At 36.5% G+C, this 17,943-nt stretch overlaps 1 protein-coding gene across 1 annotated transcript in view; it reads right to left on the reverse strand.

Annotated features, from left to right (window-relative positions):
• The window catches only part of CUNH8orf34 (chromosome unknown C8orf34 homolog), a 146,941-nt gene that overhangs the window by 124,994 nt on the left and 4,004 nt on the right, over window positions 1-17,943 (reverse strand). The window contains exon 2 of the mRNA XM_029959369.1: window positions 66-213. Coding sequence (XP_029815229.1) covers window positions 66-213 — 148 coding nt within the window. The remainder of the gene's footprint in view (window positions 1-65; window positions 214-17,943) is intronic.

Raw genomic sequence — 17,943 nt, forward strand, 5'->3', positions numbered from 1 at the left:
AATCATGGACAAAAGTGTGGGAAAATTATACAGGAGCCTAGCTCCTTCCAGCACACAGAACATACCTGATGTTTCACTCTCTGCCCAAAGGGCAGCAGAGCCAGACAACGTTCTCTGAAGCTGATGGCGGTTCCCCTGTTTGGACTGAAGATGATCAATTAGAAATGGGATTGGCTGGTCAGGTGTCTCTGTTATCAGTTTGGTCATCAACTCCTTTAGAAAATTAAAACAGAACAAAAAATTAGTGAGATATTGCACCTAAACTAATCTTGTATTTACCAAAAGTAAATGAGCATTTATGAAGGAAAACTGTTTTCAGCTTTGAAGAAAACAGCTAGAAACATCCACCTCCTCAAACTACTGCTAGCTTTCCCCTATGAAAGACTCATGTCTGAAGTGTTATTAGCCTATAAGGTCTCTTATCCACTGGAATTTTGGTTAAAAAAAATCTAGTCCTTGCTACCTGTTCAAATTCACCCCAAACAATCTGAATACTGTTCATTTAACCATGCACAACAAGTACCTCTTCAGAGCAGCAAGTAGCTCTTGCCTGACCCATACATGCAAGTTTCCTCTCCTTGGAAATTTGTGTATCAGGAAAGTTCATGTATTTTTCATTTCACACAGACATGAAACAATTACCTGGTTAGAATATGGATTCATATCTGGGAACTCCAAGGTCTGATCAAATAGGCAAATATTTTTTAAAGCGAGTCCTCAAAAATACAATTGTATAGACACGAGCAAATATTTTATTTCACTGTTGCAGACATAGATACAAAACCAATGTCAAGAGGAAAGTATTTTCTATGCCATGCACTGATACTACCCAACTGCTGTTTTACACCTTGGCCTTGCATGGCTGCAGAAAGAGAAGGACTCTCCATACTGCTGCTGGGGTTCTTCCTGGCTTCCTACACATAAAACACATTAGGAGTCCAGAAAGAAGCTGTGGCTCTGTGCTGCACATGTGCTCTGAGAGGAAATGAATTAGTCATGTGGCAGGTGAGGTGACCCCAAAACCCACATAGTTCTACAGGAAATTTGTGATCGTCACTGAAAAACAAAAAAGCTGCACAGAAGTAAAAAATTACAGGAATGTACCACAAAATCAGAAAGAAAACAAAACCAAACAAAACCACAAACCAACTACAACAAAAAAACCTAGCTAAGTTATTCAGAGCATTTATTCTCTTCACCTACCCCCAAGCATAAATCTTACCATAACTACACACACTTAAGTCTATCCTCACTTCATCTTTTCCACACATTTTAATTTAATAAATAATTTTTCAAATACCAGCAGTTACTTAGTATTACCATCAGTTAAGTGTGTTGGGAAAAGATACTTCAAAAGAAGTATTCCAAATAGCAGTAAACATGAATAACAGCAGGCAGGATTACCAAGGCACAGCAAGTTATCTTTGTCCACTCCAAGACTTTCCATTCTTTTTATACAAGTAGTGGCATAAACAATCACATATAAGTGAAAACAAAGCAAAACAAGCTTTCAATTTCAGAAAGAGAAATTTAATTTCAGAAAACAAAAAGGAGAAAATATGCCCAGTCTCATGTCTTGTGAAGATGTTATCTTCTGTGATGTGATTTTTGATATCTATCTACAGGGAACAAAAAACCCCCAGGTGTCTTTGGTTTCAAAATGGAACTCCACAGGGAGAAATTAAGCTACTTACTAATCTTAGAATTTTTAAAGCTATGGAGAGTAACTTCATCTAGACTGTCTCTCACCAAGGTAGGAGAAACCCTCTCATATACATCATACAAGAAAAATCCAGAAATCAGAGTAATTCATATTTTGGTTGCTTGGCAACACTAACAGCAACCCTTTCTTTCTTTCCCTGCCAAACAGAACTAGTGACTATGGAAAGAACTAGAGACAATGAAAAGATGTAATCTAGTCCTTGTAATGGACCGCCATAGCTGCAGGAATTCCACTGAGGATCCTATTACCAATGGAAAAGTGCCAATCTGTAATAGCTGACTTGTAATTTAAATAATTTCTCAGAATCATGGTTTGAAAATTATTTTTCTATCTTAGATTAATAAGAACTAAGATTAATGAGAACTGATTCAATTAAATTTTTAAAGACGCGCAGGGGTGACAATTTACTAATAATACATTACAAAACTAATGTAGCACTAAAAAAGTTAGTACACAAAAATAAAACTTTTAGAATGCCTACATGTCAATGTATGACAAAGGCTACTTGGTTGTTGTCTTTGTAACTGACTTGGTTGTAACAGGAAGGAATAATCTTTAATTAACATGAAGAGATCTAATAAATTAAAACTGCTTACAGGATTCTTTACCTCATTCTGAGATCTAGTAATAAAAATAAAGAACATAATCGTACAAAGTAGTAAAAAAAAGTTCTATTTGAGGTGATGTGAAATTGGATCCTATACAAAAGGACCGCTTTTTTTTATCTACTGTAAACATATTGATAAGACCTGAGTGATATGACAATCTGCACTGTCCCAGAGAATAAACAGTCCTTTTCTGTGATAGCAGTTAGAAAAGTTTAAAAAACTGTAGATATAGGCTACTTTTACCTATCTGGAGTAACAAATTGTTGTACCAATCCTTTACATCTAAAGTGGAAAAAAAAAAAGGAAGGAACATTGCTGGAATCCTCATAAACTGAAAAGAGTATGCAGTTCAAAAAAATACTACTTTTTCTGTGTAATAAGCCTCAAACTGATTTGCCTCAAGCACTTTCAGAGTTGTCTTTAAAAGTAAATGCAACTTAAAATGAACCCAAATGTGACTCAGATTACAAAGCCTGCCATTAAAGACAAAGCTCTTTACTGCAAGTATTTCATTGCAAAAGGGGAGAAAAGAAGCTCTCAGGGATCTGCTTCTCAAGCTGCTCCAAGCAAGGTTTGAAAGTGGTCTCCAACTTACCACTTTCCATGGAGTTCCTGAACTCTGGAGAACGTGCAAAGAACAAATAACAAAAGTAGTGAGGGTAGCATCAGAATAGCTGTGTAAATCCACATTCACATACAGGAGGTGTCATCTCTCTTCCATATCCTTCTCCCACACACACAGTCAGAGATCCCAGAAGTAAGATCATAACTCCATGACCCTCACTACCGCCCTTCTACCAATTTCTGCCACCCAGCTCATCAAGGGACCTAACTCCATCTGCACAGCCCCCAACATATGGTCTTCAAGTTCATGCTTCCTTTGAGACTTCTGTAATCCCCGTCAAATTGGCGATTACATGGAAATATGTTATCTGACTGTTGCTTGGCTATGTCATGAGGAGGAGGGGTGGAAGAGGCAAGAGAAAGAAAAACAAAACCAAAACACACACACACACACAAAAAAAAGCTTCAGACAGGCAGTAACTGTACTTAGTGAGCACTCGGCTCATTTTCAAGTAAAAAACATATACTTCAGTGAAGGTGAAAAGACATTACAGATTATATATGCCTATTAAGGGGTATTCTCATTTTATCACCATTTGCTAGTAAAACTAATTTAAACTTCTGATTAAATTACCCAAAGTTTATTTGATGATCTCATCTGTTGCTTGGATGACATCTTAATAGACAGCAGGAATAACATACTACATGGTAGTCTAAATATACTCTTACACATTTGAAATGTTTCAAAAAAAGATGACAAAAGTGAATGTATTAAATAAGAAAAACTAAAGTGTACAGGGTACAAAAATAAAATTCCTTTTTGGTTAGTAGCAGTCTGATCTGACTCACAATGTGCTAAGTAGGCAAGGTTTCACAAGAAAAAGAAAAGGGAAAAAACCAACTATTCTCAGTGAAGACGCCTCTGCATTAAGAGCAGAATGAAAACGGCACAAGATCACTGAAATTGAGAATCATTTCTTGATGAAAAAATCATCAGATAAGTTTCAATTATGCATGAAAACAGAAATGCAAGACACATATATCTCTTAGAAACATTAATTATACTTTTTGCATTTCTGGTTGAAATTTCTAAGTGTTCTACAATTCAAATAAGAAAACTATGTTCTTCTGTGCACAGTGTGCCTTACAGTAAATAAAAAGCCAGGGCAGATTGGGTGTCCATGCTGCCGAATGAACTGTTCACTACCCATAATCTCTCTCCTCCTATCTTCTTTCCACTGCTATGTCTTCCTTTCACTCCATGTCCTTTTGTCTTTTCTATCAATAGGACTCCTCTCAGTCTCTTCCTTCCAACTGTGTAACAAGTGAGGAAGCCTGTTCAGACGAAATCCCTGTGCACCCATGAGACACACTGGAGCACAGAAAAGGAGTGAAAGGGAACTTCCATGGTTACTACAGACTAGGGTGAATACATCAGTTTCTGCTGTTTCCCCATTATATTGCTCCAAATTTGGTTCTGCCTTGACTGAGGGCAGAATGAGAAAGAATGGCAAGATGATGTAAGCTCTGTCAGTTAACTCCTTCAAGAATTTAACCTTGCATTGTGCAAATCATTTCTACTTTCTTCTGTAATGGTAACTTCACATGTTCTTACATTTAGTTTTACTAAACTATGTTACATAGACTGTATTAAAAAAACCCAAAACAAAAACTTGTACAAGTCAATTTGTGGATGTTTCCAAGAGAGATTCATGCACACACACTGATGAGGCTGCAAAGGATCTTGGAAAAAAACACAGGTCTAAAGTAGCAGCTTAATATATTAATTCTTTATAAATAGAATAATCATTTGTTATTGTACTATCCTGAGGTCCTCTATTAGTTATTCAATGAAGGTTCAAATTTTAATTTCCTTGTGACTGTCCATGCATTTAATACAAATGAAACAGTCTTCACAGTCTATTAATCATGGGCCCAATTACAAGAAAGTCCTAATTAGCTATGTCTAAACGTACCTATCAGGTTATTAAGTTAATTAAGAGACATTCTATCTTGCCCTGTAATTGGTAACAGTAACTACACAACAATGACGCGTTTTAACTGCAGAGACTTCTACAGACTATGGCACAGCATGCACAGATTTTGGCTCTATTATGCTCTTTGGTCACGGTTTAGACGCCTAAAGTAGATAAGAGTGAACTGCCCTCAGACGATGTCTGTCTCTCACTCCTGACCAAACAGACTAGGTGGCTGAGGTTTAGATGGCATGCATTTCCAAATTAAGTCAATTAAATACAGCAAGTCTTCCCAGTGAGGTCAATGGTGATCTTGCTAATAAAGAAGTCAAGAGAGGCTAGAGGGCTCCCAGTTGACTAGTCAATGTGTATGTCCACTTAGGATAAGAAGAATTGCTCTCCTGGGTCCACTGACTGCATATATATATATATATATATATATATATATATATATATACATACACACACACACACACTACAGTGGAGCTTGGACACTTAGAAGATATCTACATTAAGGCTTCCTAATCACTTCCTACAGGCTGTAAATAAACAAGGAAGATATAAAATTGAGAGAAAACTTGCGGAATGAAAGTAGGTTTAGTAAATTTTTTGTGATTGACACTTTTTCCTTCAGAATTCCTTTCTGATTTCTGCAGTAACACAGCAAGGAAACAAAAGGTTTTAGAAGCATATTTCAACATTATTCTTACTGCTTAAACTAAGAGTCTGAAATTCTCAAATGAGTGCAGCAAGGTAAATACTACTTCTGCCAGAAAAGATTATTTTCTATGGAAATAAATGAAAAAATACCACCATACTTTTTTTTTGAAAATAGCTAGGCTTCAAATCTTCTCAAGCAATTTAGAACTAAAAGTAGTAAAATCACATTATAGATTATAAACAAAATGGACTTCAACATATTTCAAGTGTTCATAAAATGATCACCACATCTCCCATAAAATAAAGTACTCGACCCTAAATAAATTTCCCCGTAAACACAATTCACATGCCTATACCATAATAGTTGTTTCAAACTAACCATGGTAGAATAACAGTTGAGAGTAAACTTCTATAGTATTAGTCGCCCTATTCAGCTTTCTCATGAAAATATTCACACCTTTTCCTGGAACTGACTGAAAAATTTTCAACCAATTCTTTATTTTTTTTTTCAAACCCTCAACACTACTCACTGCTGCCATTTCAGACAGCTGTGCAGCTAATTTAATATCACAAAATTGCACTACACAACATGGAACACAACCCACAGAGAAAATACTTTGGACATAGAAGAAAAGAGAAAGTACAAAGCTGATACAAGTACAAAAAAATGTGATGAAAGTACAAAGCCCTAATTCTAAGGTGCAAACAAAATTCACCTAAAGGTGGCACTGGTAGGGAAATCTACAGTAGGGACTAGTAGACTACTACCATTTGAAGTCTCAGACTGCTTTTCTAATGTCTCAAATCAGAGTAATAACTGATATACAAGCTTTTGTATGTTACTGATATGTAAACTTTTGGTTCATACAATGACATTAATAGGAGGAAGTCTAAAAACAAACAATGAATAGCTAACAGTCTTTCTTAAATGTTCATCTACTAAATATCTGTACCAATTCAATAACAGAAGACCAATTTTTGGGGCTATGTTAGTAACCAATTTTCAGGGAGACCCTGGAGAGCAGAATGGAAACAGCATACTCATTACACTACAAACCCTTTGCAAGTCAGTTCCTTGACTTGGATGAACTAGCCCTATTTGATATAATTCCAACTCACGTATGTGACAGTTTATAAAATACGCATCATTGATCTTAATTAGCAACCTAATTAGAAACCTTTTGCATGGATGAGGTCTGGTGGACAATTCCAAAGTTTCACTGAGTAAGCTCATGACAGTTTATTCAACTCCTCCACACACATTATAGCATGTAATACCTACCTGAACCTCTTGCTATATCTTTTCACTTACTTATCCTTTGAGAGTTTTTTTCCTCTTATCTTATTCTTAATATTTCAAATATATTTGTCCCAAATATATTACACCGCTCCTGAGTTCACAAAATAGCTTCAAACACCTTTGATCTTTGCCTTTATTACTGAAATATTTCCTTTCTCCCATTCAAGCATCCCAGACAAGAATGCTGTCAAAAGGGAAGTCACTGCTACTAGGTTACTCTAAAACATTAACTAATTCTCAGTAAAAGAAGAAAAGGTTAAAGACATGCTCTCGGATATGCCAAGCATGGCAACCTTTATCACGTTTTCTTCCACAGTTTTCAAATCCTGAAGATTTTCTATGATAGCTTACACTTCTTTCTGTAGGCCTGTATCTCTGCATAACAATCTCATGCTTGTGAAATTATGCCTACCATATCATTATCTGAACTCAGCACGGATTTATCAAATGAAGGTAGTTCAGGTTATTGCAGAAACACTGTAAGGTTTCCCAGAAGCGTAATTCAGAAATCTTCCTCAGTTTTAATCCACTCTATCAACCACTGGAAATCTACCCTGAAGGCTATGCACTTCACAGTTCAGCCAAAAGAAAATGAAAACTGCTGGTCTGTAGGATTTACATCAAAAGGAATACTTATAGATAAAGGCTAGGAAAGACTATTACAACCTGGACTAAAATTACAGCCATAAAACAACACTGACTGCACATCACTGCCTTACCTAAAAGCTAACTCAACAGGCTAGAGTTGATCTTTCTCTGATCAGCTGAAGTAATCTTATTCCAATTTCAAGGTCTAAGGTGAAGTCACTTGTTCCACCATGTTCACTGATTCATTACTGCAACTGTTAAAAAAAAATAATCTCATCGTATTTCCAGTTTAAACTTCACTGACTTAGCTTCAACCTTCTGACACAATTTTTTTTTTTCTGAGGGAGGGTAATGCTAAAAACTAAAGCAGCAGGTATTTTTGTGGCTACCCCAGGTTGGTTGACCCCAGATAGCAGCTAAGCACCCACCAGCCGCTTATTCATTCCCACCCACCACAGCTGGATGGGGCACAATACCAGAAGTATGACATTGATAAATTTGGTCTAGGAATTAAAAGTGTCATTCTTACTATTTAAAATTCCAGATTTCAATTGTTAATATTTCCAGCAGAAGACAGAGGACCTAAATCTGGAGTTATGCAGCAAGCAATTATTTAGTGCAGTGCTAGTGAAAGTCCTAGTCCTATCTAAGTCATAAGCAAGGTGGACACTTGCCCCAGCCATTGCATGAAACACCCCCTAATCCCCCTGCTTGCTTCACTGTACTGATAACTACAAGGTGTGCAGTGGGGCTTATTCCACCAACAGTGGCATGACTTCAAAGCAAGTCCTGTCAAATCAAGTTTTACAGCAAACTTTAGAGCCACAAGTTTGATAGCCTGGTCCTGTGCTTTTCTCTCCATTTTACATGCTCACTACTACTCTTCTGTCTATTGTACACATAAAGCACATACAAGTGACTAAAAAGACTACATTTTTGTAGAGAACCACAAAGTGCTTTGAGGCAGCATGAATCTACTATACTTGCACTAGAGAGTAACTGCCTTCCATGCCTCCCATGAACTCCTAGGTTGTGGCATCTGCCAAAGCCCTGCTAAGAGCACAAGCAACTGGAAAAAAAAAAAGCCAACTTCAAAAAAGCTTAGGACTAAGCCATACTCCAAATAAATTCACAATGCAAGTAAAGATTATTTTAAAATTGCTAAGATTATCTCTGAAAAACTGCACAGTAACACCTGTTTTTAACTCTAGCTTGACACTTGAGACCTAGCTAATATTTCAGACATTGCTTTGTACTTTTGTATTCAGTACTATGGATAAGTTCATAGTATGTGGGGTTTCTAGATAGACACATAGTACTACCCATGCAGTGTTCAGTCCTAACAATGTGACTAACAAATCCCAGACTCTACGGAAATTTCAGCAATTTGGCTTGTAACTAAATGCACATAATGGCTTGGATCGTATCCTCAACGAAAAAAGGAGACAAAGCTTTGCATTCCTACAGGATTATATTTACTCAAGTTATACAGGAAAACAAATATGAACAAAGAGGAGATGATGTTTTAAAAATTTCTACTGCCCAATGTGTGTAGCCAAAGTTAACAAATACTCTGTGTAAGTTCTATGCATTAAATTTATTATAAAAATTGTTTTCATATTTTTTTAATCTTGACTAAGAATTTTTAAACTATTCACATGGAACTTCAATAATAACCAGCAACTACAGTGACACAAAATAGAGAATGTGAGTTACCAGAGTCCAAGGCAAGGAAGTTCTAACACGGATTTAATTATCTTGACTTAAACTGCTACCCTAAGTTTGCTCAGGTAATGATCACTAAACAAATGCCAAAGAATTTAAGAGATGTGCCCTGATTGTTAGAATTTACTTAAATCATGTCATTTGGAGATGTTCCTTTAGTACAGCAACTAAACAACAGTTGGTTATATGCAGTCTAATTACAAGTTCTATTCATACACTTTGAATAGATTAATATCTATTCAGATATGGATCTTAATTTCCTTTTATTTACCTGTGAGAGATTGACTTGGTCTCTTAAGACTTCATATCAATGTTGTAATCAGCTTTTTAAACAGATCTAAATATTTAATATGCACCAATACATCAGAGGCTCCTGAACTGGAAAGGTCAGAATTTGTTGCCATAGAAAAATCTGGAAATTAATTTTCACCACATCAAAATATAAAGAGTTATTTTACATCTGTAGAATTTATATTCTGCAATTGTAGCAGAAATTCCTTAAACAAGACTAAGGAGTGTTTTTGATATAGCATTTTAAGAAGACAAAGAAGTTGTTCCACAAATAAGCAGTTGCTTGATTGACCTAAAGCTACTTGCATTCTCTTTTCCCCCCACAGGAAATGTCACACTGATTTGCTTGTCACAGGTACAAAACCATGCACAGTATCTTGTCAGAACAATCACCACTGCAGACCATCTGCAAGCTCTCAAACACCTTTGAGAACACTCAGTCTTGTTCAGTTTGGTTCAACACTGCTCATACTCTGCTTTTCTAACTGCAAGTAGAAACTATAAAAATCTTTTAACTATTACAAGTAACACTTTTCTATTAGCAGTTATTTTAACCTGTGTTCATTTAAATGTAGATGAGGTTTTTTCCTAATTACACATACATTTGACCTTTGCCATTTGGAAAAAAAGCAAAATCCACAATGAAATTGGAATGAAAAGAATTGGTCTCTTTAAATGCAAGAATACAGGAATCTTTTGCTATCAGTCCACAGATATAAAAAAATTTGATTATAAGTGCATGAATTAATAATATTCTGATAGGTATCTAAATAACTAGGTTAACTAATAAAAAAGAAATATTGACCAATTTGTTTCTATAATATAGATCTTCCTGCATTTTGTGTACTACCATCTATTAAATTCTACCGTATGATACTGGTAACTATTTTATTTCTAATAATGGATATCAGCATACCTGTATTTATGTTCAGCCCCAACTGGGAAGACACCTTAATAATTCCAGTGCAATAGGAAACAAAATACACCTCTGATTGGTTCCATATGGACTTTTTATCATCCATCAGTTAAGCGAAAATCACTTGTATGATTTTCCTCATCAGCCAGCAAGATGACAGAGAAACTTTAATGATACTTTTTTCAAAGTTCTGAAAGATTTCTAACATTCTCTGCCTTCATGGATAATGTTTTTATTTCAAGTCAAATTAAAATAGATACTTCTGCTGCTCAAGGCAAAGAAATTTCTGAGAATGATGACCCCATCATAGTCAGACTAAAAGAAGAAAATTGAAGATTAGGTACACATAGGGAAAAAGACATGCAGGTGTCCATTTTGATCTTAACAGTACAGGCTTGAAGTATTCAAGTTTACAATGCAGCATGAACCATGAAGGATCAGGTATGAGAGACACAGTAGCAAAATTGCTAGGGGAAGGAAATGTTAACACTGAATGCAGAGATACCCATGTTCTACATGTCTGAAGCCACCTTCTGGGATTCCCAAACTGCTTCCCAGTGGCACTTCCAGGTTCATTGCTCTGCCAGAGCCTTGAGAAGTTATAGTTACTGTCTCTAAAAGTGGTTCAGACTTGCAGAATATGTAAAGCTACTGTAAAGAGATGAACAAAGTATATAGTTTACCTTCATGATTTGTCACATACATTACTGCTTATTTGTTTCATTAAAAACTTACTTGCATGCCCAAGTCCTTAAAAAATCCTCACCTAAGTAATGTGAAAAATCCCTCTCGTGTTAGCTTTAAATTGCAGTTGAAAATGTCAATATTAAGCTGCAAAAAAAGCCTCTGAAATGAGAGGATGTTGGACACTATATGATGGCAATATTAATGCCCCTTTTACATAATGCAAAGCATAAGTATGAAATTAAAAAAAAATATTATTGGTCTCTGTGTACCAAAAATATAAGCTAATGAATATATATTTTCCCAAAAGAAAAAATAGCATGAAAAAAGAATTCATAAAAAAATATGAGTTCTAATAATTACATCCTATGAATTAACATAGTAATATCACTTTCTAGGTCAAACAAAGTAACTTCAACACATAGTTTTTAGAAATAAACCAGTTTTACCTGTCATTTGCACTTTGATTGTCTTCTTCATGTAAATTGTCACTGTAGATTTAGTCACCATGCCCTCACTGACCTACCAGAGACAGGACCTGCAACATCCATGAGCTATCCTCTGGTTTAGGTTTCTGAAACAAAGGACTGAAGGACTATATTTTACAAGAAAGCTAGTGGACATTTAAGGAAATACTACTGTACTAACAATTTAAAACTTTCTACGGGTAGTAATGGTAATTTTTAAGGACAAATAACTGAATTGTACATAGAACTGGAGTTAGGCCCATCATTTCTTATTAGACACTTCTACCATCAAGACTGCAATGGTTTAGGCAATTAAAAATCACTTTATTTCTAGAAGTTGTGATCTGGGAATTTTTAGAAGATGTGACAGGTTTTTGGGTTGTAGGGTTATTTTTAATAACAGCCAAAGCATTATTAGTCTCATTTTCCTACGCTTTTTATTTAGAAAACAATGCCTGTGAGTCACTGGTGTATGTTTTAGTTTGTTTCTGACACTGCAAAGTAACTTCCCAGCCCTGACAGCGATTGCCCTATTAAAGCTTCCTGATGATTTGATTGCTGTTTATTTAATATTAGACTAAATCTGCCTGGTTACGAGTGAGGGCCTTCCTCTTGTAAATCAGGGTCTCACCAACTGCAGCAGGGCTCCCCATGGGAACACAATGGGATCACACAGATCACACTGCAGCCTTGAGACTTGTCCGTGCTCTGAATCACCACACTAAGCAGGGAAGAAATCAATTTTTGTTTTATTGTGTGGCACCAATTAAAGGGATTAAAAGCACTACCAGACACTGAGGTAGCACAAAGAAAGAAGAGGAAGCAGAAGGACCATAATGAGCTAAGGGCCTTGCTGTGAAAACTCCTAAACCATGTGAAGACTGTAGGACCCAGAGTGGTTTGCAGGTTCTGTGCAGAAAAACAAGACAAAGAAAGGGGAAACACAAGCACAGAATAATACGTGATAATGCAGCAGGACAGCAGCAGCAGAAGTAGGAGCAGCAGCCAGATAACTGACTACCATTTCAGTATCCCAACTACCATATATTTTATTTCCTCTCCTGAACTCTTATCTTTTTCTCCAGTGTTTAAGTAAATATTAACTGGATCTTCACTCTGGCTAACTTCATTCTTCTAATCTTTTTTTTCTATAATCATAGGGAAACATAGAATAAAATAAATTCTCTTGAGTTTCTTATTTACCTTTGCTCCTTCTTCGTCCCTGCTTTTTCTTTCAGGTATTCCTCCTTCACAGAGTAAGAAATCAAGATTAAATCTGTTACTCCAGCAACTTAGTCTTCTATTTGTGTGTATCTCCTCTTTGTTCCATACTGATAAGTCTCTGTCCAGTCTTTATCTCCAAATAGCTTCGCTATCTCACACTTTGTGTTAGACTACAGGTATTACTATCTAATGGTATTATTCTGAATCATGGCACACTTAGGAGGAGCTCTGAAACACCTTTTTATTTTTTTCCTGGAGGCTCTACATCATGCAAAAGTATGTGTCTTAAAAAGATACTCAGTGAGTTGCAGCCTGTCATTTTTCTGAGGTTAATCCTGTGAAGAGTTCATCCCCAGCACAATTACAGGTGATGGTTCATAATGGCACACCCGCTCGCATCTGCGAACCTTGGTTTTCTCCCCAGCTTCTGTTCTCCTGAACATCTCTGCTTTGTGCTCATTAGGTAGGAAGGACAAGATTCTTCAGACTGCTTAGGAAGATGAATTTCCAGGTCACGTTGGGTGTAGCGTATTGAGCGTTTCATACCAAACTGCAGCGGACACGTGCAGTTAATACAATGTGTCTGAACAGGAACACACAACACCTGCCGCATTTATACAGGATCTCTGTCCAGCACACATGGAATTAGTAGGTGTGTCCCAATGTTTCAGAGCTCATGCACATGCACACATACACATTTCAGTCTGAGAAATCCCAGTACACCCAGTCAAAAATCCAGGAATCTTATGCCATGTCTCTCTTTTTTTTCTTCTTCAAAAGAAACTGTATCCTTATTTACACAAGTGCCTCCCAATTCCATCTCTACAAAACTATCACCGAATCTGTTGCATAAACTTCTTTTCTTCCAAAATGCCCTGTGCACAACTGCTTCCACAGGTTCTCTTCAAAGGTTAACTACAGCTGAAACCACCCTTCCTATTCAGTTCTGTGAACCATCTCCCATGTCTCCAGAAGCGACTGCTTCAACTTACTTAGGCTTCTAGGACAAATTCTGTTATCAACAATACAGAACAGCTTTTCTGCACTAGTGCACCAAACTTATCATTCAGAATTCCTTTTTTTTGAGATAGATACCTGACCAGAGAAATATTTCATGATCATCAGTTTACTTATCCACTCATACAAATGTTAGCAGAGGCTCAATGCCTGTCAAATTGGAGTGTAACTCCTTCATGAAGTTCATGGTACAGCAACCAGTGTTAATAGTAGTGATAAGTACTTTAACTCCCCAAATGTAGCCCAAGCAGTATAGACAAGAACAAGTACCAGAAGTATGAGTCAGACACTGCAAAACATGCATATTCTTTAGATGATAAGAAGTTATATTTTCTCATATTTGTCCTGTGATTCTCACCCTTCGGTTATATTCTTAGCAACTACAAGCACTTGAACCTTTCCTTAGAAAAAGAGAGTACAGATGCCAGGTAACCATTTCACTGAAGATTATAAGAAGAAAAATAGAAAAGAAAAAGAATGTGTTGGCAATGTAGCATTAATCTTTGTCATCCCACCCTCTTCCCATTCCTATTCCTTCTCACTCTCAGGCTCAGTGTATTCATATGGTCTGCTTCTTCCTAATTCATTCAGCCATCCTCCCCAATTATTCAATTCCCCCTTCTGCTCCTTCACAGAATCGACTGGGCTGGGCTCCATGGCATTCTCCCAACCTGTGGAGAACTGCACCTTTAAAAGGCAAGATCCATATGAAGCTAACTTCAGCACATAAGCTTTGCAGATCACTTATGCCCATTTAGCAGCTTGCTACTGGAGAAAAACACAGTTGTGCTTACCTCCTTCCCCTCACTCTCTGGCCATGTACATTTTCTGTCCCAAGTCACTGCCATGGTCCTCATCAGACCACAGTGACCGACTGAGCTCAGCCAACTGAACATTTTTCACTTCTTTGCAGACTTCTTTTCTTGTATTTCATATTCCCAAACTGGGTAACCATAGTATGACACAACTACCAGTTCTGGAATAAGGACACCAGGAATGGGCAGCCAGCAATGAAGACGAACAGGACCTGCAGCAGCTGGCTATTAAATCAGCCTCACAGCCTGCAGTTCTGAGTACTAAACTATCAGAGTGTCTGAAATAAAACAGACTATGAAAGGTGGAAAGATCCATTTAAAAAGGCTCCAACACAGCTGAAAGACCTCATCATTCCTGCCCCAGAAAACAGCTCCTCCAGAAGCCAACAAAAGAGCTTGATAAGTATATTGTACCAGCCACTATAGAGAAATCTGGGGCATGAATACATTGATTTCATTCATTGTATATTGTGGGGAGCTGGGAAATGAGGAAAGAGAAAGGATGCTTCATGTAAATACCCAATACACAATAAGAAGCTAAGAGTTTCCACTCTCTGTATGGACAGAAATTTTATAAGAGGTGGCTAAGGTAAAATAGCCTTCTTTTTATCAAGGGTAAGCAAGTTCACATGCACTCCTCATTTTGTATGGGTATTTCTCATAACTGTAACCAGAGGGGCATCACCTGACATTAAAGTCAAGGCTGTCAAAAATGTGTCTGTTACAAGCTTGTTGAAAGAATATTACCATCTATACTGAGAGCATATATAGATGTTGGATTGTCTTGGTAAAGGCATAGGTGTGCATTTCAAGTGATCACACTCTTTACCTGTGTCCTAGGATTAAACTCATGAATCCTTGTTTCTCCTATGAAATGAGCACTGCTTTTCATCACCTTCAGGAAAGTTTGAAACAGCACACTGCCTTAGTCAGGGGGCCAACAATTGTTTGCCAACAAATCTATTTGAAAATGATGTTGCTTTCAGTTGGTTTTTAACCATTCCTCATGGTTTCAGGCAGAGAAGCCTCTTAAAACAGAAGATACCCTTCTGTCATACTTCACAGCTTAGTATGACATTTCTTAGGAGTATAAGAAAGTGTGCATCCAGGCAAGAGAGATAATACAGAATACAGGAAACAACATCTAATTTCTATCTGAATTATTACAGACATTAAAGTGTTGGGTCGTCTTTGTTCCAAAAGTTGGTGAACACAAAAATACCTAAGCCACCTTTCTAGACCAGAGGTAACAAAGTATCTCCATCACCTGCCACTCATACAAAAGCATATTTCCCAAAAAAATTAAACATTCCAAGATTTTAAAAAAATAATAAATAGAAATCACTACAAAAAAACAAACAAACAAACAAAACCAACCAACCAATCACTAGAAAATTGAGAATGAGAAATTATTGGTCCCCACTTCTTCATCTGCATGAACAAGAGACAAAATGGAAAGTACCAAGTGGGAAGAAAAAACATTGGGGAAAAAAAAAAGACTGGTGATTAGACCTAAAAAATGTGTGGCAAACTGTAAAAGAACATGCTGGTGATATGCTCTTAAAAATTATGTTTCTAACTCAATTTTTTAACAGTTCCATTTACAAAGTAACACTTCTAAAAGAAGCTAACATTAATAATAGTTGTCTTTCTAGGTGTGTTTGTTAAAATAAAGAAGCTAACTAAGAAGCCCACTTGCTGTAGAACAGTAAAACATGCTTCCTTATTCAGGAACAACATTCTTTTCTTAAACCCAGATTCCAGAGGAGAGTAGAATTGAATGCATCAACCACAAGGAAATTTCTGATGACTTTTGCATCTTGTTGGTCAGCACAAAAGCCAAGTAAAAATCATAAAGCCACTGCTCATGAAACTGTTAATGGAGAAGGGTGTGTCCATAGTTTTAATTAGGGTTTTTCACTTCTTTTCCCTTGAAGACAACTTTAACAAGGCAACTATCAGAATGTACAGTGAATTCTCCAAAAAGCAAAGGACATGTCAACACCAATTTTTCCATTTGACTTTCATTCTCCTTAAGTAGGTCTTTTACTTAAGCACACATCAAGGCTACCACAGTGCCCTACTGTAGCAGGAAACAACAAAAATAAAAATTAGAACTTAAATGCGATTCCCTACCCCACACTGTGTAACACTACAGCATTTCTAGATCACTACTGGTTTCCACACATCCCTTGAAAAACAGCTGACATTGGCTCCCCTGAAACAGGGACTGCAAGGCTGAAACAATGTCACCGGGTAATCAGTTAGTACCTAAAATGATGCTTATGATGTCTAAGTACCGAAAAACTTGGCCTTCCAAAGACTCCATCTAGCTGCTTGAAATTAAATGCTTCTGTAAACAAATTTGTATCATCCAGAATACAGACTCTTTCACGCTAGCAACAGAATCTAACCATTTAAGTATAACACCAAATGAAAATAAAATATTATCTAAGCAAGATCAACAGAAAAGAACTCTTTGAGTGCATCTCTATCATTCACATTGCAGATATTGCAGCTTAAAATTTAATTTGATTCTGTGAGAAATCTTAAACCAGTAAATAAGACATTCAAGTTGACTAGATCTACATTTGTGTATTTAAGAACCAAGGGTAAACATCGCTTTAGAAGACAGTCCAAACTCCAAAATTCATTCCCGAACTTTGACTAAGTCAGTCACAAGATGTACTATACTGCTCATCACCAAATAGGTTAAGGTTTAAGTCAGAAGCATAGTTATTTTATTTAAATAATGGAAGACAGTGCATAATACACAATAATAATGTTATGTCATTTAGGGAAAAAAAAATCACAAATTAAAAAGTTTATTATATTTGCTTCTGTAACTTTTTCTGCTAAATGAGAAAAGCTAAGGGTGATATTATGAACAGAGCCTTTATGTTGTTTGAAATATAAATTACAGTTCTAACCCCATATTACTTGGAGAAAAAAATCTCAGGTAACCAGAGGTTTGGTATGTTTATTTTGAGAAGAGTTATTTTGGCTTTCTATAACTGAAAGAAACCACAGTTCTCTGGTTTGCATAACAACAGTGTACCTGCTGGATGCTTTTTAGCTGCAGTTCTAGAAATAAAAAAATTCTGAAACACTAATTTTATCTCACAGCTCTTGAAGATTTATTGCAATCTGTTCTTAAGTGTGCTGATCCAGCTTTCAAATTCACAGAAACTGTCAGGTTGCCCAAATAAGAACACAACTGGATGCTAAAGAGATACAGTCATACAGAAAACTAGATATATGATACAGGCAGCAGGATTATTCATTGAGATTATTAACACACAAAAAGAATTTATTGGATTGGATGCCTGAAACACAAAGTGGGTCAATACTTCACTCAGACAGAAATGAGTGGGTGCTGATTCTG

The sequence above is a fragment of the Manacus vitellinus genome, unplaced genomic scaffold, assembly GCF_001715985.3.
Source record: "Manacus vitellinus isolate BGI_N305 unplaced genomic scaffold, ASM171598v3 scaffold_1_pilon, whole genome shotgun sequence".
NCBI classification, from domain to species: Eukaryota; Metazoa; Chordata; class Aves; order Passeriformes; family Pipridae; genus Manacus; species Manacus vitellinus.